Raw genomic sequence first — 23171 nt, 5'->3', positions numbered from 1 at the left:
CCAACATGGATGAAAGGCTCCATGTTTTTAGCTCCATGACAAACTCCATCTTCTGCTGAAGACAATGTGATGTGGTGAAAACCTCCAGACTGGTGCAGACACTGAGCTGAGATGGTTCTGTCAATCACAAAACTCATTCCGCACATAAAGATGACTCCACAACAGTTGGTCATATATATATTAATGGTTACCCTGAGGAAAAGCTATAAACAAGAACATCCTCAGTGACAGAGTAGCATATCATTCTTCTAGCATCAGGTTCTCTCTCAGGCTGCAGCTATTTAGAGGAGCTGGAGGAAGAACAGTGACTCCTGCACTGTGTGTGTGTGTGTGTGTGCGCGGGCGTGTGTTTGTGTGCATGTGTGTGTTTCCGTTGCTCGAGGTCCGAGAGATAATGTGGAATTCATGAGAGGAATGCAGCCCAGGGGTTCCTTCCTGTCACCTGACTCCATCACTTCCTTCATCAGGCTTCCTGCGTCTGGACCTCTGAGGAGGAGGGCGAGGTTGCGTCTCGGCAGCGGTCCTGGTCAGGGGTCATTATTTGGTCTATCTGAGGTGACAGAGAAAAATACACCGATAGCGGGCAGTGCAGGCAAGGTGTCAAATCAAACGTGCAGAAGAGAATAGAAGGAAGAATTGCTCGTAAAAGAGGGAAGAGGGACGGATGTACGAGAATAATAAACAAGCCATTAAAGAGAAAGAAAGGGGGAGAATGAAAAAGACAGAGAGGTGATGGCAGGATCCATATGGGGCCTCTTGGTTTTGGGGCAGCAAGGGGAGACATGCCAGGTAATGGCTTCCAGACACACACACACACACACACACACACACACACACACACACACACACACACACACACACACACACACACACACACACACACGTAGACACACACACTAATTTGATTTGGAAATCTGACAGGACAAGGAGACTGAGTGTATGTGGACGTGTGTATATACCAGGGGCCCTTTTTCTATACACTCAAGAGGTCTGACTTCCTTTGCCCATTGGGAGTGGGGCCAGTTAACTTGTGTGCATGTGTGTGTGTGTGTGTGTGTGTGTGTGTGTGTGTGTGTGTGTGTGTGTGTGTGTGTGTGTGTGTGTGTGTGTGTGTTACCAGCACTGGGGGTTAATGTATGCTTTCAATCACTGCTCTAGTGGGGGAGAAATCAGATCCCTGCAGTGTTGATGCCGACTCCAAGATCCACACACACCAATGGACACACTCGGAACATAAGAAAACACTTTTCCGACATCAGGAGAGAGCGCAGCAAACGCATTTATCTACGCTTTCAGGTTTAATATGATTCTCATTAAGGAAACATAGTATGACATTTTAGTAAAAACACATATTTGCTTTCTGGCCAAGATCTCCAGGGCTGAGTTGCTGATGTCTTACATCTTGTTTTAAAGGCTAGATGAAGCCAGGCTAGTTTATCCCCCTCCCCGTTTCCAGTCGACATATCAAGTGGTCGCATATGAGCGGACATGTTCACTCTTTTAAACTATAAACGGACACACGTGGAGTGAGTCACCTGTCGTCTTCCCCTCTGTGTGATCATATCTGTGTCAGTTTGACCCAAACACCTGGTCGTTTCCTGCCTTTGTCTCCAAAGTTAGAATGTCACGCATTAATCTTGTGCAAAGGTGTAAAGGGCAGCGTGAAATAACTCTCAGACAAAGACAGAAAATTAAGCTTTTAAAAAGAGAGGACGAGATGAAAGGAGAGGCATGGAGGAAGATAGGAAGAGCCAATTAAACAGAGGAAGGATAGATATGCAGGGAGGGGGACGGAGGGAGGGGAAAGAGGGGGCAAGATGACTTAAACGGGACACACTCAAGATTACTCCACTCTCATACACACAGCAATATCCCAGTGAGGTAAATCCCCAGCATCCCCCCATACGCTGCCACAGCCCTCCCTCTAATGCAACTGGTTTGTGTGTGTGTGTGTCACCATTTTTCTCTGACATTCCTGTTTGGAGCGCAGAGACGTGTGCGCTTGGCTGCATGGAGGCAGAGCTCCATATCAAACTCCATTAGCAAAAACAAGGACTTTTACCCAGAAAAACCAGAGGAGCATTATTTCCTTCCTCGAGGCTGCAGCTCATCTCTTCTCATCGTGATCATCCCTCTGCTTCAGAACTTCCAATTTGGGGAGATCTGCCTGCAAGTGAGCTGAGACGTCTCACATTTTCAACAACAAAGCATCCTTTGGTATCCCTACCACTCGTCCTTTTTTCCTTTTCATCTCTTCCCTGGATCCAGATTCCAAACTTCAAACTGCAAGAGTTTGGGACACACTTTTTGAGAAGCATACAAGGGAAAAGGGCATAGTGTTGCAACTGCTTCCAAAGAGGTGAGTTAACATTAAAAGAAGGAAATGCACTTAAAAGTATTGCTTTGTATTGGATATTGCTCGCTCTTATTCTAGTGTCACTTGTATTGCCTGCAGTCTTTTGAATTGTCCCTTTGTACAAATGTGCAAAAGTAAATCTAATGTGCACAAAACTTCTCCACATACTTGAAAGTGACAGGGCTCCATTGTTAATGGTGCGTACAAGTGGAGCGTGTTGCACAGTCTGTGCCTAATGAAACATCTCGGGGGAGTTTGAGCTGCTTGTTCTGCTGATCCCCTGCAAAACTCCGGTCGTGCGCCTGAGAGAGGGAGACAAAGGTAGAGACTGCAGGGCGATGGGGGTTTCTTTAAACGAAGGGTTCAAAGAGATGAGGGGGATGAGAGGGTAAAAGCAGAGAGAAGGAGAGAGAAGAAAGAATGTGAAGGAGATGTGGAGCTTCATCTTCTGGTTTTATCATCAAAGTGCAAGGACGGCGGCTGGAAACATGCACAAGCACACGATATATTCAGATGTTTTAGGCATATGCTTGAAGGAACGCACACATATGTTGCGTGCATGTACGGAAGACAAGGATGTCAAACAGACTTATGGTCTCTCTCTGTCTCTCTCTCTCACACACACACACACACAATCAGATTTAAACAAACACAACCTTGTTTCATTGCACTCATCTGTTCAGTTTGCTTCTGGCTCAGATCACGACTCTGTGATCCAATGATACCCGCAATGCAATTCACTACACACACACACACACACACACACACACACACACACACACACACAAACACACACACACGCACAGTTGTGTCTCCATGACTTCAGAGGACATTACATTGATTTCCTGGAGACTATAACCTTTAATTCTTTTACTTCTTACCTAAACTTGACCAAATTTCCAAAAACGTCTTTACCTTAAAATGTATCTATTTACCTAAGTGGCTCTTACTTTTTGCTGTGTGTGTCATATATCAGTAAAATACTGTACAAGTAAATATAAATATTTAAAAAATGAACTTCCCATTGCAAACCACCAGTGACCTACAGTTACTGTTGCTGTTGTTGGGGTGTGTCTTATTCACTTCCCCTGCTTGGCTGATTAATGTCTGTTCGCTTACTGGTATGCTATGTTTATTTTCTTGCAACAATTAATTTATCTCCAAATATTGATATTTATATTTATATATTGATAGTATTTTATTAACTCCTCTAATTGCTTGGATATCACATTCTCTATTTCGTCACTTCTGTATATGTGCCATATAATGTGATTGTTATTGGTTGAAATGAATGTCTTGAAGTTGAAATATTGATGATATTTAAAGATTCAGTGTGTAAGAGTTAGGTGAAAGGGATCTATTGGCAGAAATATACAATAAGCATATTGATGTTTTCTTGAGTGGGTTTCATCTAAATTGTACAAATTGTTGTTTCTCTACCCTATATATTTAAACACTTTATATTTACATCGACAGCACCATGAAGGTTTTCTGTATCAATTATCATATCTGCATTATGTTGGTGTTGCTCTGCAGACCCTGGCTCCTGTAAAGATGGCTGACGTGGTGCAGCCAGACACAAACAGCCTGCAGATCCCGGGTGAGACACACACTGTACATATGCACACACACGCACACACACACACACACACACACACACACACACACACACACACACACACACACACACACACACACACACACACACACACAAAATTAATTCGGCATCCTGGTTAAAATGGCTCACTCCTCATTCGTTATCTTTGTGTGGACACGCTGACCTTCCCGTGTCCCTCTCCCACTTAAAAATGCTCACATCAGATTCTAGTCACATTCCACTCATTCCAGTTCAAATATTCAATCACACATCTGGAGCACCTCAGGTCAAGTTTGTTTAATCTCCACAGTTAAAAAGAAGGTGTTGTCTACATGGGTACAGGCTAGTATCAGTAGTTGATGACTGTCCAATAATGGTTCTTAATTCATTTCTAGGTGAGGATTTATCGGCCCCTTCGTCGCCTGCCACGGCGAGAATCGACTGCAGCATCACACCCCTCACACCCTCAGCCTCACCAGTAAGTTAACACACACACACACACTCACACACACACACACACACACACACACACACACACACACACACACACACACACACACACACACACACACACACACACACGCATTCACCACAGATACACACCCTTTCCTCTTCCTCCTTATTTTTCTTAATATAGAGCTCTTAAACATGACTTGTAAACCGACTTCCACTTCAACTTGTTATTAGTGGTTTATAATAGCACTTACACTCACAGTTGAGAGTGAAGTGTAGACTTGAAACCAGTGCTCTGTTGAAGGCTACAGTCTGTGGGAAAGAAATACATGCACACTCACACGGTGAGAGAATAGGAAAAGTAAAAATTAGTTCCACAAAAATGAAGATTTAGTTCCATGGCCGTGCTTTTAAACTTCTTTTTCTCTTTTCATGATTCTGCTTTTGTCTTAAGAGTATATGAGAATATGTACTTTTTTTATGTGAATATTACAATTTTGAAGATCTGGATTATTTAAATGTATGACATGAAGTGAAAAATAAAAAAATAAGAGATTAAAAGGAGTTCCGTTAAATATACACAAATGTCCCTTATTCTATCTGCTTCTTCTCCTCTCAGAGGGTGGAGGTCAGACCCAGGATGGCCTGCCAGTTCTCCGTCGTCGTGGCGATCGATTTCGGCACGACCTCCAGCGGTTATGCTTTCAGCTTCACAAAGGATTCAGACGCCATTCACATGATGAAGTAAGACTCTGTGGGCATTCTCTTCATTTCTATCCTCTTCTACTGTACTTTCTTTTCTCAACAGATTTTTTTCCTCCAATCTGTGCAGGCGCTGGGAGGGCGGCGACCCCGGGGTGGCCAATCAAAAGAGCCCGACGTGTTTGCTGCTGACTCCTGAATTGCGGTTCCACAGTTTTGGGTTCGCGGCGAGGGACTTCTACCACGACCTGGACCCAGAAGAGGCCCGGCACTGGCTCTACTTTGATAAATTTAAAATGAAGATCCACAGCACAAGTGTAAGACAAGGAAATTAAAGGGAAAAAGAAACAGTAAAAGTGACAAAAAGCTTTTAATTTGCAGAAAATATTAACCCTCAAAATAGAAAAGTAACGTAACCAACTTAACCATGTTAAAAACTACTGTTTTGCCGCCTGGATAAAAAAGTATCTTGTACTTGTAACGACACAGAACAGCGAGTTCACTTTTACATCGCAGCAGTAAAATCAGAAGTAAAAAACATTAAAAATAAAAGGTTTATCTGCTGTTAAGTTTCTCTCTAAGCATCAAGGAGTGGATGTCTTCTTGCCGTAGTGCTACAGCAGTCGTGTGTGTGTTTGATGCAGGACCTCACCATGGAGACAGAGCTGGATGCGGTCAACGGACGTAAGGTCAGGGCCATCGAGGTGTTCGCTCACGCCCTGCGCTTCTTCAGGGAACATGCTCTGAAGGTCAGTTTAAAGCTCGGCTCAATGAGTATGGTTATGTACAGTTTGTATACAGTATGTGTATGCCCACGTATTTACTTTGGTTTTGAGCTGATTTTAAACCAGCCAAAAAAACGTCTTCAAACCATTGTTTTATAATCGATATACACAGTAGATGCTTTTGGCAATTTTGAGGCAGCTTCAGTAGTGAAATGAAACAGAAGTTCAGAATCAGAATCAGAATCAGAATTCTTTTAATTGCCAAGTATATATTCACATACAGGAAATTGCTTTGGTGTGGTTGGTGCACATAAATAACAATCAGACCTCTTAGTAAACTGAACAGTTGCATATATTGGAAATATTTGAAATTGCCACTGTACATAAAAACAAAACAACAATATATACAGTAAGAAGAAGCTGGATTAAATCAAGGATCTGTTTGGCTCTAGTGTCTTTGCTTTAACGTTTTACTAGAAATACATGTTTCGGTTGGTGTGTGTTTGTTGTAGGAGGTGAAAGACCAGTCTTCATCAGTGCTGGAGGGAGAGGACATCAGATGGGTGATCACGGTGCCAGCGGTGTGGAGACAACCTGCCAAACAGTTCATGAGAGAGGCCGCATACCTGGTACTAAAACACACACTCACACACACACACATTGACAGATACTTTACATAGATAGGCACAGGCAATTACAACTGACATGAAAGAATCTTTATTTTCTATGTTTGATAAAGAATTTATCTCAAGGTCTACATCATAAAAAATTACTTGATTTTTGTGTGTGTGTGGGGGTAGTGTATCAAGCCCAAGATAAAGGTTGTCTGATCTAGGTTCCCATGGAAGATCACTTACTACACACATCACAGACACACACACACACACACACACACACACACACACACATCCCTCCTTGATGTCCTGCACATATAACATTGACTTGTAGGAAGTGTGTGCATCATACACACGAATGCAGGGGGTCCTATCATAAGACACATCAATGAGAATGGGCCGACGTGTGTGTCTGTGATTGTGAGTCCCACTGTGCAGTGTGTATGTAACCGTTCATGGGAAAGACTGGACCCAACCTTTGACTCTTAATGTCGTGCCTGTTCTCTTTTGCTGCACGTAACCGTTATCAGCCGTCTGCCATTCACTCACACCGGTTCATGCTGTTATAGTGTAATGCATACATGCTTTCACATGCACACTAGATATGTATGCACACACACACACACACACACGCCCTGAGCTGGCTCCTGGCTTGATGCCGTCGTGGGTGTGTGTACTTCCTGCTGCTGATGTCATCAGGAGGCGAACAATGAGGGAGACCGGCGTACAAACACAGGAAGCTGAGTCCAGACCCCCGCCCTGCACGCATACACACACACACACACACACACACACACACACACACACACACACACACACACACACACACACACACACACACACACACACACACACACACACACACACACACACACACATACACATCGTTCCAGCCACTCAAATTTACTCCCAATACATCAAAAACGAATGCTCATGTACCTCCTCTCCTCTCCTCTCCTCTCCTCTCCTCTCCTCTCCTCTCCTCTCCTCTCCTCTCCTCTCCTCTCCTCTCCTCTCCTCTCCTCTCCTCTCCTCTCCTCTCCTCTCCTCTCCTCTCCTCTCCTCTCCTCTCCTCTGTTCACATCAGCAGCTTCTCTCCCTGCTCCACCTTTAACCCTGTGTATATGCTCCTCCATATGTTTATGTTGTACAGCTGTCCTTCGGCGTGTGTGTGTTTAACTCCAGGAGTCCTTTTCTGTCCTCTTGTTTTTACTTTCTACATAACTTTTAGCCGCTGTTTCTTACGTTTTATATTGTTCTATATATAGATTTTCATTGAGCTTTACACCTTTACACCCCGCAGCAAGTTGGTTGCAGGTACGGATCCCAGTTTGCCCAGGGACATCCAAATTGTCCCTCAGAGTATAAATGGTATAGATAAGGGATGGATGGATTCCAGTCAGTCAAACAGTACAGACAGAGCAGAGATGTCTTCAGCTTTTCTTCCAGTTGTTTTGTGTCTTTTCATGACTGAGCGGCATCTTGTGAGTTGTGAACTTGAGGGACCAGGGAGCAGTTGACGTGGTTCAGAGACTTGCAGCTGACTTGTAGTTTGGTTTTGAATACCTGTGTCTTGAACTTAACCTTTAGGACTTGAAACTTGCCCCCAAACAATAATTACAAACATTGCAAGTAGCATGATGGAGGCATTTTCCAATATGTCGGACTCGTTTCTCTCTTGTTCAGTTCTCTCAGTTTCTCTCTCGGTGTCTCTCTTGTCCCCCCCACAGGCTGGCCTGGTGTCCCCCGACTGTCCGGAGCAGCTCCTCATCGCTCTGGAACCGGAGGCTGCTTCCATTTACTGCCGTAAGCTCCGCCTCCACCAGGTGCTTGACCTCAGCCTGCAGCCAATCACGAACGGCCTCGATTTGGACGGGTCGAGGGCCTTCGACTCCAGCTTCAGACAAGGTAGAGAAGAGAGAGAGTTTGTGTGTGTATGTGTGTGTGTGTGTGTCTTCTTGTGTACTTTGTCATTAGCATAATCATGAAACCACAGTGTGTTCCTGGAAATGTTGTTGTTTGGTTTAACTTGGGGGTTGTGGTTTTGTGCTTGTGCTTGTGCTTGTGCTTGTGCTCGTGTGTGTGTGTGTGTGTGTGTGTGTGTGTGTGTGTGTGTGTGTGTGTGTGTGTGTGTGTGTGTGTGTGTGTGTGTGCGTGTGCGTGTGCGTGTGTGTGTGTGTGAGCCAGACGACTTTGGACAGGCCAAATGTGTCATGTTGAGCAGACTATAAAAATACTAAAGAATGAGGAGGGGGGGTGGAAACATGAACAGTGGGAGAAAGAGGAGGAGAACAGTTTTGAAACAGACCCTTGAATTCACATGAAGGAGAAACATTCTGTATTTCAGTAACGAGCCTCGGAGGTTTAATATTTACGAGGGAAACTATTCAATTAACCTAATACTGTGGGGGAAGAAACTTTGACTCTGACGTCATCAGATACAATTATACCTTTTTATGTGTCACTTTTTCTGTATCATGGCAGTACGGGCATGTATTTTCTCACCAGATGTTTTTGGACTGTAAAAACCACTTGGCTGTCAAAACAATAATGACATATTATCACTATATACACCTTTCAATGGGAATGCCTTAGCAAAGGTTGTGTTTTTCACATTTAGCAGATACAGAATAAAGCTAGACATTTTTGCAGACCTCAACCATGGCCTAAACCCTAAAATTCAATCAAGTCGCATCGAACTACACACACTTATCGAGACCCATGAATTGTTCCCTGGGAAATCTGAAGCCCCTTTTCAACTGTTCCAGAAAACCTACTAACATCTGGCTTTTGTTGCAATGGATATAATCGTCACTCACTCCTGGGTCGAGTCTTTCTGCAGGACACTCACCCAGGTCGAAAATATCGAGGTGAGAGAGGGCCTCAGTTTTCAATGTGCTCGAAATACTGCAGAGGTGTTGCAGAGGCAACTCATTGCTGATGCTGGTTAGAGTCAGAAACCAAAATATGTTAATAATTATGCTAAAGACAATCAAGATTTCCATAGAACTGCAAAGTCTGATGATAACTCCCTGTGGGTTAATGAAGATACTTTTCAAATAGAAAATCCATAACAAGACTTAGAGCAACTCCTTCATCTTACAGCTCTTGGGTTCATGAATCTAAAAAGTGAGTGCAAATCTTTTTTACGACAAAAGCTTCAAAAGAAAGGGTCAGACATATTGTTGTGAGTGTTCACTGAAGCTGCAGAGAAACAATTCAGCTGCAGGAAAGTGCAGCTGAGGAACAAAGAGGGACTGGAGGCTGGGAGAGAAGGAGACCGATGCATAATTCAGTGGTGAACATGCCGTCCAAAAATCCCCTGCACAGAACCACTTATACATATGCAGCCAGTAACACACACACACACACACACACACACACACACACACACACACACACACACACACACACACACACACACACACAAAGACATTCACATGCAAAGAGACCCACACTGAACACAGGATATTGTAATTGGAACAAGGTGCAGTGAGACTATGATCTCACCCCCTTCTGGCCTGTCATTCTCTCTCTCCTCCACTCTCTTTCATTGTTTTTTCTTTTCCCTCTCTCTCTCTCTCTCTCTCTCTCTCTCTCTCTCTCTCTCTCTCTCTCTCTCTCTCTCTCTCTCTCTCTCTCTCTCTCCCTCAAACTATGTTTTGCTTCTTGTGAAATATAATGTCTTATTTTGTTTTAGATCGTATTACCGTTATTACCCCAACTTTTCTTTTCTTTTGCCCCTTTGTTCACTTATCAAGGAGACTGCAAACACACATAAAGACATTAACACACACACACACACACACACGTGCAGGCTCACGCAGGCAGACACACTCTCGCAGACATGTCTCACACACTTGGCATCACCGTCATGGTTTTTACTATCTTTAGCTTTTTCTTCCACCTCATTTCTCCTCCAAAGATAGCATTGGGGAGTCATTAAGCAAATCACACACTGAGACACACACACACTTTCTCTCTTTTCTGTTGTTTCATGTAAATGGTTTCCAGACTTTTGTTCCATTCGTCAACCCTGCACACACACACAAACACACGGATGAAATCAAAGCATGTACGATTGTGATGTTCTTTGTTCAGCTTTATTTACATTGTACACACATGCACGCACACACACACACACATTACCTCTTACATCATGAAGGGTTTATGGGTTACGTTTTTTGTCTTTACAGTCAATCTGTTCTTCCGTTCTTTCGTTCGTTCTCATGGGGTTTGAGGGAATGCAGCAAAAACCATTATAACCTACACTACACAAACACTTCACTCCACACTGTGAAACCAGCAAACACACAGGTTTTTTTTTTATTTCCTCCCTTCTCCTCTCACGTCTTTGATCTCTGATTACTCCACATAATAGAACCATTACGTCTCATTTGGTGCTTTCACTTGCATGTACGGAGGCGTTTCTATGCATCTGCTCTGTCAAACAGGCTGTCAGGTTATTCTGCGTCTCTGTCACATGTGTTTGAGTGTGTTCTGCTTTCGTTTGGCCTCTGTCCACATCTACAACCTGCCAGTAGAGAACAGATTCAATGCCGGAAAGTGAGCGTGTTCCTCATTTCCAACTAATTGCTCCTGTCACGTGAAAACATAATGACTGTTGTTGTAGATCTTTTCTTGTTTAACTTGGATTGAGATACTTTTTATATATTAATCCACATAAAATGTCATGAACTGCTGGATTCTTACATCTGTTTAAACCTTTCTAGGCTAGTAAGGTTTAAAATCATAGCCATATATCTTCATTAGGGGGAAAATTATGATGTTCCTCTTTTGTCTGTGTTGAATATTAAGTTAAAAACAAGCTTCAGTGTCTGATGCTACAATGTTTATACAGAAAAACAAAGAATGTGATGTGAAAATGAAATGTTTCAGTCTAAGCAGACATTTTTTTTTCTGTCAAGCTACGTGATTCTCTTTCCAGGAGATCTCAATCTCATGTTTGAGCATTAAAGCTCCAACGGCTGATTTTCTGGGCCACAGGGGGGCGGCACAAACAAGCTTGTCCTCAAGTGACGACTTTACCATTAAACTTTTACATTTAACACCATAAGCTGTGCATAAAGATGGACGACGTATCACCACTTCCTCCTGTTGTAAAAGATTTAGCTGAGATGTCGAGGGTGTTGTCATCTTGTCCTTTTGACAAGATTTGGAACCAGTCTGTGTGCAAGTATTCATGGAGTGGAGCTGCAGTATTGTGGTCCCAAATTGTGAGTCAAATTTCACCTTTTGTGTATGTGTGCGTGTGTGCGTGTGCGTGTGTGTGTGTGTGTGTGTGTGCGTTACAGCGAGGGAGCAGCTGAGGCGATCCAGACACAGCAGGACCTTCCTGGTGGAGAGCGGAACCGGAGAGCTGTGGTCGGAGCTGCAGACTGGTAAGGCCATGTGTGTGTGTGTCTGTGTGTGTGTGTGTGTGTATCTTAGACAAAAAGACCCCACATGCCGTAGGGACTGACTGATGGTTTTGACCTTTAACCCCAGCAGGCTGACTATGACCAGAAGACACATCTACTCTCATATTTCTGCTGACCCTCATCCTCCTATGCATCACCTCCTCTCTCTACTCCAGTTATTGTGTTCTTATTGAGTTCAGGATGGTTTCTAATTTTATAAAATAGCATTCATAATAAAACTTTGCAATTAAATTATTAAAATGATTTATTTTACATAATAATTCAACTTAAAAATAATTAATGGAAAAATTGGTTTTAAAAGTCCTCTAAAGCTAAAGGAAAAAAGCTCTTGAGGCTTCCTGTAGGGGAAATAGAGTCATAATGGAAAAAAGGGGGTGCAGACATCATGAGAATGAAGTCATGATTCTGAGAACGTATCTAAAAATCTGCAGGAAAAAAACTATACTATCATATAATAATTCACTTTCTATACACAACCAAATACAGCTGTCTAATTTGCTGGATTCACACAGGCAAAAATCCAAGGAACGGTGTGTCCCTGCTGACCTTTTCTGCTCCCTTTCCTGTCCACACACACACACACACACACACACACACACACACACACACACACACACACACACACACACACACACACACACACACACACACACACACACACACACACACACACACACATGCGCACACACACATACACACACACACAACACACACACACAGGAAGAACCAAACCCATGGGGCTCTCCGCCTCTCCTCTGTAAATAAACCGAAGGAATCCAAATCCTGTTTTATTCCTCCTTCTCTCCTCTATTTTCTTCTATCATCCATCCCTGATTTTTTTCCATTTTTTCATTCTTGCTTTTTCTCTCTCACTCGCGTACGAAGAATTTAAGCCCTCTTGTCTTCCGGGCGTGGTCGGCCGTACCAGGGTAAAGCAGCCCGCCCTCACTGCTGATCATATCACACCAAACACACACACACACTCAGAGGGAGCACAGCAATCACACACGCCTGAAGGTTGTTTATGTTTGGGTGTCCACTGGTTGGAGAATTCCAGGGGGAAAACGCACACACTGGAAGCATTCCACAAACGTGAGGCAACATTATCCTACAGTGGATTGAAACTGATGATCCAAATCAAGAAGAACAGATTTTCTGAAATAAATCTGTTTGTTTGTGTTGTCTGTGTGTAGGCGACAGGTACATTGTTGCAGACTGTGGAGGAGGAACAGTCGACCTGACCGTCCATCAGATCGAGCAGCCACAGGGAACACTCAAAGAGCTCTACAAGGCCTCAGGTGACCTTTCTCTGCAATCTACTAAAACACAAAAACCACCGCACTTCCAGCAGTTTCCAATGCTCTCCTCTCTCTCCCAGGCGGTCCGTACGGGGCCGTCGGTGTGGACCTGGCCTTCGAGGCCATGCTGTGCCAGATCTTTGGGGAGGACTTCATCCAGAGCTTCAAGGCCAAGCGTCCGGCCGCCTGGGTGGACCTCACCATCGCATTCGAGGCGAGGAAGCGGACGGCGGCGCCGGGCAGGGCCAACGCCCTCAACATCTCGCTGCCCTTTTCTTTCATAGATTTCTACAAGAGGCACCGAGGGCAGAGTGTGGAGGCCGCGCTGAGGAGGAGCAAGTGAGTGTGGTGTGTGTTTGTGTTTGAGATAAGAATGTGTTCTGAGTCCAGGTGAGGGGAATCTGCCAACAGTTCAAACACCGGAGTGATTTTGTGCATTTGTCTTTCTCTATTGCGTGTGTGTGTGTGTGTGTGTGTGTGTGTATTTCAGTATGAACATAGTGAAGTGGTCGTCCCAGGGGATGCTGCGACTGACCCAGGAGGCCATGAATGAGCTCTTCCAGCCCACTATTGTCAACATTGTCAAACACATTGGTGAGAGACACACGGACAAACAATTAAAGAATGTCAGCAGAAATGGATGTGTGACACGTTTATCCCACTTAAAGCTGCACTTATGATGCTGAAGATATCGACCTGCTGCTGCTGAAAGTGAAGTTAATGAGAGAATGAACCATAGACTTGTTTATAAAAATGGACAAAGACCATAGGTCGGCAAAGGGAAGCTAATGAAGAAGTGCCTGTCTTCTCTGAACAGCAGAGGGCGACTTCACTGGTTTCTATATAGGTCTATGAGAAAAAGGTCTACCAAATGCCAAAGCTTGAGACTTGGCAACTCACAAACCAATGGGTGAAGTATGTTTAGAATGTACCAAGTTACAGCTGTGGACCTTAAACCTAAACAGTGAACTCAAAGAACTCAAGTCGGACAATCGCTTTAGGGTTAAGGTGAATAAGGTTATCTTATGTGGATTCAGCCCCATCACTATGAGAGATTCCTTCCATGCAGTGATTTGATCCATTAATTAAAAGTTTGACTAGTGCAGCTTTAAGCTTAAAGTGTAGCCCATCCAATAAAAGCATAAATCCATGTTCCCCCGAGAAACATCCAAACTCATCGTACAGTTCCTGCACCACGACTCTTGCTTCTCATTCACTTACACCATCGCCGTCCAATGAGTTGATCTTATTTTGAAGATATTCCTCCTGCCCTGTCCCCCTGACAGAGGAGCTGATGGTGAAGCCGGAGGTACACGGCGTGCGTTTCCTCTTCCTCGTTGGAGGTTTCGCCGAGTCGCCAATGCTGCAGAAAGCAATCCAGAAGGCTTTTGGGCGGAAGTGCCGCATCATCATCCCCCATGACGTTGGCCTGACCATACTGAAGGGCGCCGTGCTCTTTGGGCTGGATCCCACTGTGGTGAGAGCTCTGGTAAAACCTATCAATGTGGAAGTAGCTCTGTAAACACACGTTCTAACGACCATCTCTATCCCAGGTCCGAGTGCGTCGATGCCCCTTGACCTACGGCGTCGGCGTGTTGAACCGGTTCGTGGAGGGCCGCCACCCTCGAGATAAACTCCTTATCAAGGACGGCCGCGAGTGGTGCACCGACATCTTCGACCGCTTCGTCTGCCTTGACCAGTCGGTGGCTCTGGGCGAGGTCGTGCGGCGCAGCTACACGCCCGCTCGCCTGGGCCAACGCAAGATCATCATCAACATCTACTGCAGCGCCATAGACGACATCACGTACATCTCAGACCCCGGCGTCAGGAAATGTGGCACCATCACTTTAGACCTACCGGAGCCGCTGCCACTGCCGGGCGCAGTGGGGGGAGCAGGGGGAGGAGGCCAGGAGAGGAGGGAGATCAGAGCGACCATGCAGTTTGGGGACACGGAAATCAAAGTGACGGCCGCCGACGTCATGTCGAACCGCTCCGTGCGGGCCTCCATAGACTTCCTGTCTAACTGAGGAGGAGCAGGAAGTGGAGACAAGGAAGTAGCTGATTTCAAGGATGATAATTTTAGAAAAAGCGGTACTTTGGGAGTGGGCCCCGGATATTGTGGGAGGGCGAGGACCTTTGGATTCGCACTAGAAACTCATGACATTTAGGCTTTTCATTTAACCACTAGAGCAGAACAAACATCATGAACTTAACAAGAATGAATTTTGAACTCAACAGTGACGTGCTCTCTAAAAACCAAAATGTCTGCCCTCTGGCCTCAGGAGAGACGAACAGGTGAGGTACTGTGAGATTATCCAACCTGCGTGAGAACTTCAGCCTCTGTGGACGTTTATTAATCAGTTACCTGGAGAAACTCATCCGAATGAATAATCTACCTGGAGTGACACTCACTCATATACGTATTAAATAAACGTTAACGTAAACTGCCTTTTCTCTCATACACTAAATAATACCTCATTTAAATCCTATTTCTATACGAAAATATATGAGATTTTGATGCCACTACCTAAGCTGCAGCTTTGTCTCTTTGGCATAATTGTGATTGTGCACCACTTAGTGGTGAAAATATTGAATTACAAGTTGAAAATCTTGGAAAACAGAAATTGTCAGAAGTCATGAAGAAGGAAGGACGTGTCGCAAACAGGGTATTAAAAATAAATATTTAATTTGCAATTTCACATGCATGTCTGACAGGTGTGACCCTGTATGTGTGAGGCTGAACATACTGTACTTGGGTTGATCTGATCGCTCCTGGTAACCTTCCATCGGTTGTTTAAAGATATTTTTATTGTTTCAAAACCTCCAAACGAGCATATTAGAGCTGTGTTTTTTGATTATTTTTTGGTCACTGAAGGGATCGATCAAGCTGCAAACACAACACTGACACACTTTTTTTGTTGTTGCAGCCTTGTGCAAAAGTTAAGTGGAAAAGGGATAATGTAATCGATCCACATTCAATACCACACAGTGTTAAAGTGAATAGTATTGAATCATTATTATAAAGAAAAACTGGAATGTCACATTGACCTGATCTGTCATTTCCACAACACACGATACCAAGCACAGGGCTCCTCCATTATGAAATTCACACCCTTCCAAGTTTGACGGCCGGATTTTGTAATAATAGTAAAAATAAAGTGTATTTTTTTTAATTATGAGTAACAGAGATAGCAAAGGACAGATGGTCCCTGTGGCTGATCCCGAGCTCTGATGTGCTTTTACAGCTGTGAGGTGTGTCTTTCCAAATTATGTCCAACCAGCTGAATGTAGCCCCGGAGGACTCAGCTACATTTCAAGTTTCATTGAGTCTGAACACTTGTCATTGTGATAATTCCGTTCATCCCTTTTTTAAATATAAATAATTTTTGCATAAAACTGCAAAAAAATCTATCGAAATTCTTTGTGAATGCATTGTACTGTGTGAACATCCCGATCATGTTTATAAGTTTCCTCTTTATACAGCACTCGAATCTGAATTAGCAGGGGTAGTAAAGATCAGCGTTCTTATTGCACTTAGTAAATTCAGTTCCAGTGCAGTTATTGGTTAATGCAGCTGTAAGTGGAAGAACTATATGGATGTTTTGGTCTGTTTCTATTTTTCAGATCTGAAGACATCTGCCTGTCAAGTCTAAGACAGAAAATGACCTCTATATATTGTGTATGCTTTAATAAACTGTATCCATGGTTATGAATAAAGTAAAACAAAACTTATGAACCATCATAGAAAATGTGCCCCACTTTGCATTTAAAGAGGTTTCTGCTGTAGCACCTTCTGAGCACCATTAAATAGCACAAAATGGTTAATTTTTAATCCTTTAGTACTAACTAGTTTGCATCTCCCTTCTCCACAAACCTGACCACCAAAACTTTGCTCTGTGCTGAAGTAGTAAACATTATGATTTATGATGGAGATATAAAACTGATCACCAGGCTGTGATATTGCACAAGCACAGACGCACGGAGCCAGGGAGAGAACAGAGGAGACATTGTTGTTAGATAGATCAAATCAAAATACAGTGACATTTACTGCTTCTTTCCTTTTGACAATCAATCACTTTTACAGACAACAGTTTGATTTCAGCTGTGAATTTATTGATAAGAATGGTCCAATAAATAGTTTCCCACAGCGCATACAATGAATGGTTCAGAACTGCTCTACATCAGTGCTAAATTTTTCATGTTACAGTTTGTCACGTAACAGAAAATAACAAACCAGATTAGAAGTGACAGAATGGCTCCTTCAGGTCAGAGAGGAAGAGCCGACCTTGAAGGGACAGGAGTGTGTTTGTTTCAAAACCAACGGGGGGGATCGATATTATTCTTGTATTTCACAATAATTTCCCAGTAACATGGCCACAGGTGGAAGCAGACAGTGCGTCAAGTATCTAACAGCTAGTCAAAGCTTGGCAAAAAAAAATAGACAGATAGACACAAGGGACATCGGCCATCTTGGACCCAGCCAAAGAATCTGTCATGAAATTGAAGGATGAACTTCTCTCTCCCCCCTTTGGGTTTGTTTCACTACACCTGCCATTCGCAAACGTGTACGACTGGTTTCAAAACCTCATTTTATCTAGAATTCAAATCAAAATTCAGGTCAAACCAATCGAGACACATTTAACACAATCTTAGTTTAAATGTACCTCGACCGTCTCCCTGCATTTAGATTTTAATGCCAGCTTCAAATGGGGTTTTCTTCCTGCTGCCCCTTAGTGAGCGTGGGGTCTGCCACGACCTCGGCCCCTGCCACCGCCTGGAGGTCCGTCCATGGAGCTGCGGGGGTTCTTGATCGTCTCATCAACCGACAGGATGAGGCAGGCGGCCTCAGACGCTGCTGTCAGAGCGTTGATCCGCACGATGGACGGCTCCCAGACACAGGCCACAAAGTTGTCTGCTATGTCCTCGTTGTTGATGTCCACGCCGTACCACATACCACCCTAACATGAGAAAAGAAAGGTTAAGCAATAAATACAATCATCTGAAAGCAACCTTTTAAATGCTTATGACAAGTGCTTTTCCTCAGTGTCGTGCCAGAGTAGGTGAGCGTGTTTTTCCATCCTACCTGTGCGTGTTTGGCACGCAGTTTGTTCAGGATGTTGGTGGCATCAAAGCCGGCGTTGTCACACAGCTGCCTGGGGATGATCTCCAAGGCCTTGGCGTAGGCGCCGATCAACAGCTGCTGTTTTCCAGGGATGGTCCTGGAATAATCCCGCAGGTACTTTGACAACTCCATCTCAATGGCTCCTCCACCAGCAACAACGGAGTCGTTCTGGAAACGGGTTGAATACAGTCAGCTTATTGCCATCAGTGTGCAGAGTGGTCAACAAATTTAAGTGGAATAAGTTTCTAGATCACTAAAGTTCTCCATTAAAAGCAATACAAGAGTCAAATGTCCCAAAAAGGGTAGAGCTGTGCCTATTCTAAACATGCATGTTTGGAATGGGCTGTTTGATTGGACAGTGGTTGCAGATTTATTTCTGAAACTTGGTGCACCCGGCTTTTCAGACTGTTTAAATAACACAAGTCATACAGGTGGGATCAGCAGTAACACAGTGCTGTATATAACTAACACTGTTCTCATATTGAGCCTTTTTGCACTTGCTGGAAAACCCGCTCAGATTGTCTCCACACATCAACTGACCTTGATGGCTCTGCGTACGATCATGATGGCATCGTGCAGAGATCTCTCTGTCTCCTCTGTGAACTGTTCCGCTCCGCCCCTCAGGATGATGGTGCAAGTCTTGGCCTTCGGGCATCCTTTGAAAATGTTATACCTGTGGACACAGACGGGATAGGTATGAGCTGTGGGAGAGTCGTCATTTGAAGTTGCTCTGTAAAAAAAAAGACAAAACTCCACTGGTCCTTCTTACCTCTCTCCTCCAATTTGGACCTCCTCAAAGATGTCACACTGTCCCAGGACGTCGTCCGTCATACTGCTCACTGAGGTCTGGATGGAGCCGCCGCATGCCTGGAGGTCACATCACACACAGTCAGTCTGGAATTATTCAAACTTCTTATCACATCAGACTTAAATCTATATGCAAATGTGGAAGTCCTACCATCATGGTCCTCTTCAGATCTTCCTCCTGCACTCTGCCAGCACAGAACAGGTCTCTGTCAGCAAAGTACTGAGTGGCCACATCACCGATCGGCAACTTTGACAAAACAACCTTGGCTCCTGACAGATGGATCTTCTCCAGTTTGTCATACAGGATGTTCCACTCTGCATCCACAATGGCCTGGTAGTCCTGCACAAATAGGAGACGGGAGAAATCAGATTAAAACACAGCCTTTTGGGCAGTTGTTTGACATACGTATGTGGTGTCGTCAACTTCATACCTCCACATTCTTCACACGGACTTCGGCGTTCTCCTTCTCTGCCTTCAGCTCCAGCTCCACATTGAGCAAAGCGATCTTGGGATTCTCGTAGTTTTTGGGCTGCATCTCAAACCCAGCATAGGAGAATGTCTTCTTGAACGCAACCCCATCCACCAAATGGGAATCCTGTACACGAGTAAAGAGAGTAAAGTTAGAGAGTCCCAGACAGACGGAGGAAGAGGAAACTGCATTCTGATTTACAGCTTCTTAATTTTATGTAAGCATTATTTCAAAGTGCTGGACTTAAGACACTCACCGCGAGGCCTCCTCCCTGGACCTTCTTAATGCCAATCATCTTGAGAGACAGCAGCACATCCAGAGACATGACGGCGTCCACCACCATCTTGGAGAAGAAGTCCTTCTGACCAGCAATGAGCTTGGAGTTCATGGCTGTGGCTGCACACTTCTCCAACAAATGCCTCTGCTCTCTGAGAGGAAACAAGAATGACAACTCAAGGATACAATGTAAACATTGTATTCCTCATAAGATGCATCAAATTTCAAGTAATACCCGGCAGCCATGTGAATAAAAAATGAAGCACTCACTGCTTATCGTCTTTCTTCACAGGGACAGCGATCTCCTTGATCTTGTTAACAGCGAGGTTGGTGGCGGTGCGGAACGCTCTGATGATGGTCTGAGGGTGGAGGCCCTCCTCCACGTACGGCTTCAACTGCTTCAGGAACTCAGCAGCCAGGAGAGTGACGGAGGTGGTGCCGTCTCCTACCTGAGGGTGGTAGAAAAGGAAACGAAGATGTGACAGTTGGGAAAAAAAATCATAAAACGTTCTACTTGTACAAACAACCTTAAACACATATGCAGATGTCTCACCTCAGCGTCCTGGGAGCGAGCGATGTCTACCAGGGTCTTGGCAGCAGGGTGAACCACATCCAGCAGTTTCAGGATGGTGGCACCATCGTTGGAGATTGTGGCCTTTCCTGGAAAACAAAGCACTCAAACATTAAGTATAAGGGAACTGTAACCCAATGACTCCTGTAATCCATTCATTATTCTCTCCCCACCTCTGCCATCAACCATCAGTTTGTCCATCCCTCTGGGCCCCAGGGTGGTCCTGACAGCCTCAGAAATGACCTGAAGTCAAAATGAAAACAAAGTAGTTTAACACATGCTGCAGATAGGACATGGATATCCACACAATCATTGAGAGCAGAGCTTGTTTCCTGACCTGGCAGGCATTGATGTTACTGATGAGCTGAGGGATGCCCTGAGAAGAGTCTGTCCCCTCCTTCAGCAGGATAACAGGTGTGGGCTGCAGGGGCACAAATCATTTACAATTAAATGTCAGAAAGAAACTGAGGAGATCGAAGAAGCTGAACCGACAGTTTTTGAATATTATAAAAAATAACAATATAACGAATACTTTGAAAAAAAACGATTTCACGGCCAATGATTGCTTTATCATCAGAATGGATGAGCTATGTAGTTTCCTAACAGTACACTTTGATACCATTTCAAATTCAATTTAAGAGCCATCTTGAGATGGAAAAACACCAGAAATTAAAATATACTTGACTCATCAAAGTTTGCTTCACGAGCACTTGTCACTGGTACTTATCATTCTCAAGCTACTTATTATTAAACTTATCCATGTTCATAAACTAGCCAGCTGGCCGACTGGAAAGGCATAGGTTCCACAAGGAAGGGACACTGCAGAATGAATCAATATCAATGGAATAATTTCATATAAATGTTCACAATAATGATGTTTTCATGAAAATAAATGTAATGTTACTATTTAAATTATCCAATGCAAAACTTAGCAGATTACTAAAAACTAAATTAGTAAGTGTACATCTAAAAAGCATTGAAACACGCTTCATTAAAGTAAAATCCATAAATGTTGCCATATTATTATAGATGTTAGTGTCCCACAAAGCAGAATTAGATTACACATCACTACACATATTTAGGCATCAGTAGGTAAAGATACACAAGATGAAGATGAGCCATTGCTGCATGGGTGTGGTGCTTTTGTTTCCCACTGTCAATCTCAGAGTTTACAGTTTTCTAACATTAATATTCACTGAGGCAGCTTCTCTACAAAAGACTTATATTACACATGGCTACTGTAACATGACTGATGACAAAGATGGCTTTAGTGTTGACAAGGCCTTTGTCTGCCTCTCAGCATCCTCCCACATTCACCCATGAGATGCGGCTGCTCCAGCCCAAACAGAAGCTGGAACAACCACAGCCACTCGTTCAAGTTTCATAATTTATCATATTTAACATTAAACAAATGTTTTCCAATGCAGCCATTGAAACAATAGTCTGTAAACGTCACAGCTAACTAGCTCACTAGCTAATGCTGCTCCAATAGCAGGAGCTACAAGTTTATGGTATTAAAAAGTATATTAATAAGTCATTTGAATTCTTATTCGCACATAAACGGACTCAACGCACTTTCTTTAAAACGCACTAGCTGCAGACATGTTAGCTAGCATGGCGGCTAGCATCGTCTACGCCCATTGACACCGGGTAATCCTTTGATGCTAACGCAGTCATGCTAGCTGCTAAATATGAAGATAAAACAGTTTTCACAAAAAAAATAACCGCGTCCCGAGGCTGCTAGCGGGTAGTCGGATAAACAGAGAGCGGTTCTGGAGCGGATGATTGGAAACAAGGCGCACGATGGACGTGGATGGTGAAGTTTTAGCCTGGAGCATGGAAGCTAACTCACTCACCATCATCTTTGCAGTTCCTTCGAGAAGCTTTCCACCGACACCGCGGCCCACAATGCATTTCGGGTGATGCAGACGCTGAGGGCTGCGTTCAAGAACAACAACGCGCTGGGATGTTTAAGCATCGATCTGAAACTTCAAATTATTATGCAAATAAAAACACAGAGTTGTGTATGATGCAGCTGCCATTGTGCATCCTGATTCTGTTATTGAAGAGGTATGATTTAACAATAATAATCATAATCGTCATATTTTTCTTAATTTCATCATATAAATTTTTACTTCAAAACGAAATTATTCGCTATGACACAATTTTTCTTAGTTTAACTTTTATTTTTCATTCACTTATGTTACACTTGAACAATTTATGTAGAATATACAAATGTCTTTATTTGATAATAATGTCTCTATCTACTCAGTTAATGCTGAACACGTCAAAGTTACCACACACGCACACACACTCTATTGCTATATTGATAGTTAACTGGATTTTAGTGATCATGATACGATTGTTTGATATGATTAAATATAATCTTTTGCTTTTTATTTTAGTAAGCAGTAAGATATTGTAATGTTTCAATTAAAGCATTGAAGCCTGAATAAGATGCACAAAAAATATTCTATTTGTTTAATGACTGGTTTATAGTCATTAAACTATTCTAAAACTATAACGTAATCATCGTTGTTCGGTTGTTTGTTTGAAGCAACATGACATAACAGTGGTGTCATGCTAATGCTTTACTGTATGGAAATTGTCATCAGCACACAAGCACAGACATGCACAGATGTTACGTGACATGTTTTTCATGTCGCCGACCATTACCATGTCAAATCGAGTCTTTGCATAATGGACTGGAAACCAAACACACAGTACATATAGAAAACA

General features: G+C 43.5%; 2 protein-coding genes across 2 annotated transcripts; one reads left to right on the top strand and one right to left on the bottom strand.

Annotated features, from left to right (window-relative positions):
- The first annotated feature begins 2044 nt into the window (after positions 1-2044).
- hspa12b (heat shock protein 12B) lies at positions 2045-16909 on the top strand. Its single transcript, XM_061066244.1, has 14 exons — positions 2045-2359; positions 3893-3956; positions 4349-4431; positions 5026-5150; positions 5239-5425; positions 5753-5857; positions 6346-6462; positions 8178-8355; positions 11763-11849; positions 13082-13186; positions 13267-13525; positions 13677-13780; positions 14473-14663; positions 14740-16909. The coding sequence occupies exons 2-14, from the start codon at positions 3911-3913 to the stop codon at positions 15211-15213; spliced, it is 2061 nt and encodes a 686-aa protein (XP_060922227.1). The 5' UTR covers positions 2045-2359; positions 3893-3910; the 3' UTR covers positions 15214-16909.
- A 368-nt stretch (positions 16910-17277) lies between these two features.
- On the bottom strand, positions 17278-22324 carry cct7 (chaperonin containing TCP1, subunit 7 (eta)). Its single transcript, XM_061095742.1, has 12 exons — positions 22289-22324; positions 20770-20853; positions 20606-20675; positions 20415-20521; positions 20132-20310; positions 19842-20013; positions 19547-19711; positions 19267-19455; positions 19078-19175; positions 18849-18981; positions 18270-18476; positions 17278-18144 (listed from the first exon to the last, which is right to left on the bottom strand). The coding sequence occupies exons 1-12, from the start codon at positions 22292-22294 to the stop codon at positions 17917-17919; spliced, it is 1638 nt and encodes a 545-aa protein (XP_060951725.1). The 5' UTR covers positions 22295-22324; the 3' UTR covers positions 17278-17916.
- Positions 22325-23171: the final 847 nt, after the last annotated feature.

The sequence above is a fragment of the Limanda limanda genome, chromosome 22, assembly GCF_963576545.1.
Source record: "Limanda limanda chromosome 22, fLimLim1.1, whole genome shotgun sequence".
Taxonomy (NCBI): Eukaryota; Metazoa; Chordata; class Actinopteri; order Pleuronectiformes; family Pleuronectidae; genus Limanda; species Limanda limanda.
Note: the sequence above shows the minus strand (reverse complement) of the source record. Positions and strands in the feature narration are given on the sequence as shown.

What these genes read in the sequence shown, in the direction of transcription:
- cct7 (XM_061095742.1), bottom strand. An exon ending in TCCAGGGAGGAGGCCTCGCG is followed by an intron (nt 19,712 to 19,841) that starts GTGAGTGTCTTA and finishes ACTCGTGTACAG; the next exon opens with GATTCCCATTTGGTGGATGG. An exon ending in GTCCAAATTGGAGGAGAGAG is followed by an intron (nt 18,982 to 19,077) that starts GTAAGAAGGACC and finishes CTGTGTCCACAG; the next exon opens with GTATAACATTTTCAAAGGAT.
- hspa12b (XM_061066244.1), top strand. Translation starts at nt 3,911, where the DNA reads ATGGCTGACGTGGTGCAGCCAGACACAAACAGCCTGCAGATCCCGG. An exon ending in AAACAGCCTGCAGATCCCGG is followed by an intron (nt 3,957 to 4,348) that starts GTGAGACACACA and finishes ATTCATTTCTAG; the next exon opens with GTGAGGATTTATCGGCCCCT. An exon ending in CGACTCCAGCTTCAGACAAG is followed by an intron (nt 8,356 to 11,762) that starts GTAGAGAAGAGA and finishes TGTGCGTTACAG; the next exon opens with CGAGGGAGCAGCTGAGGCGA.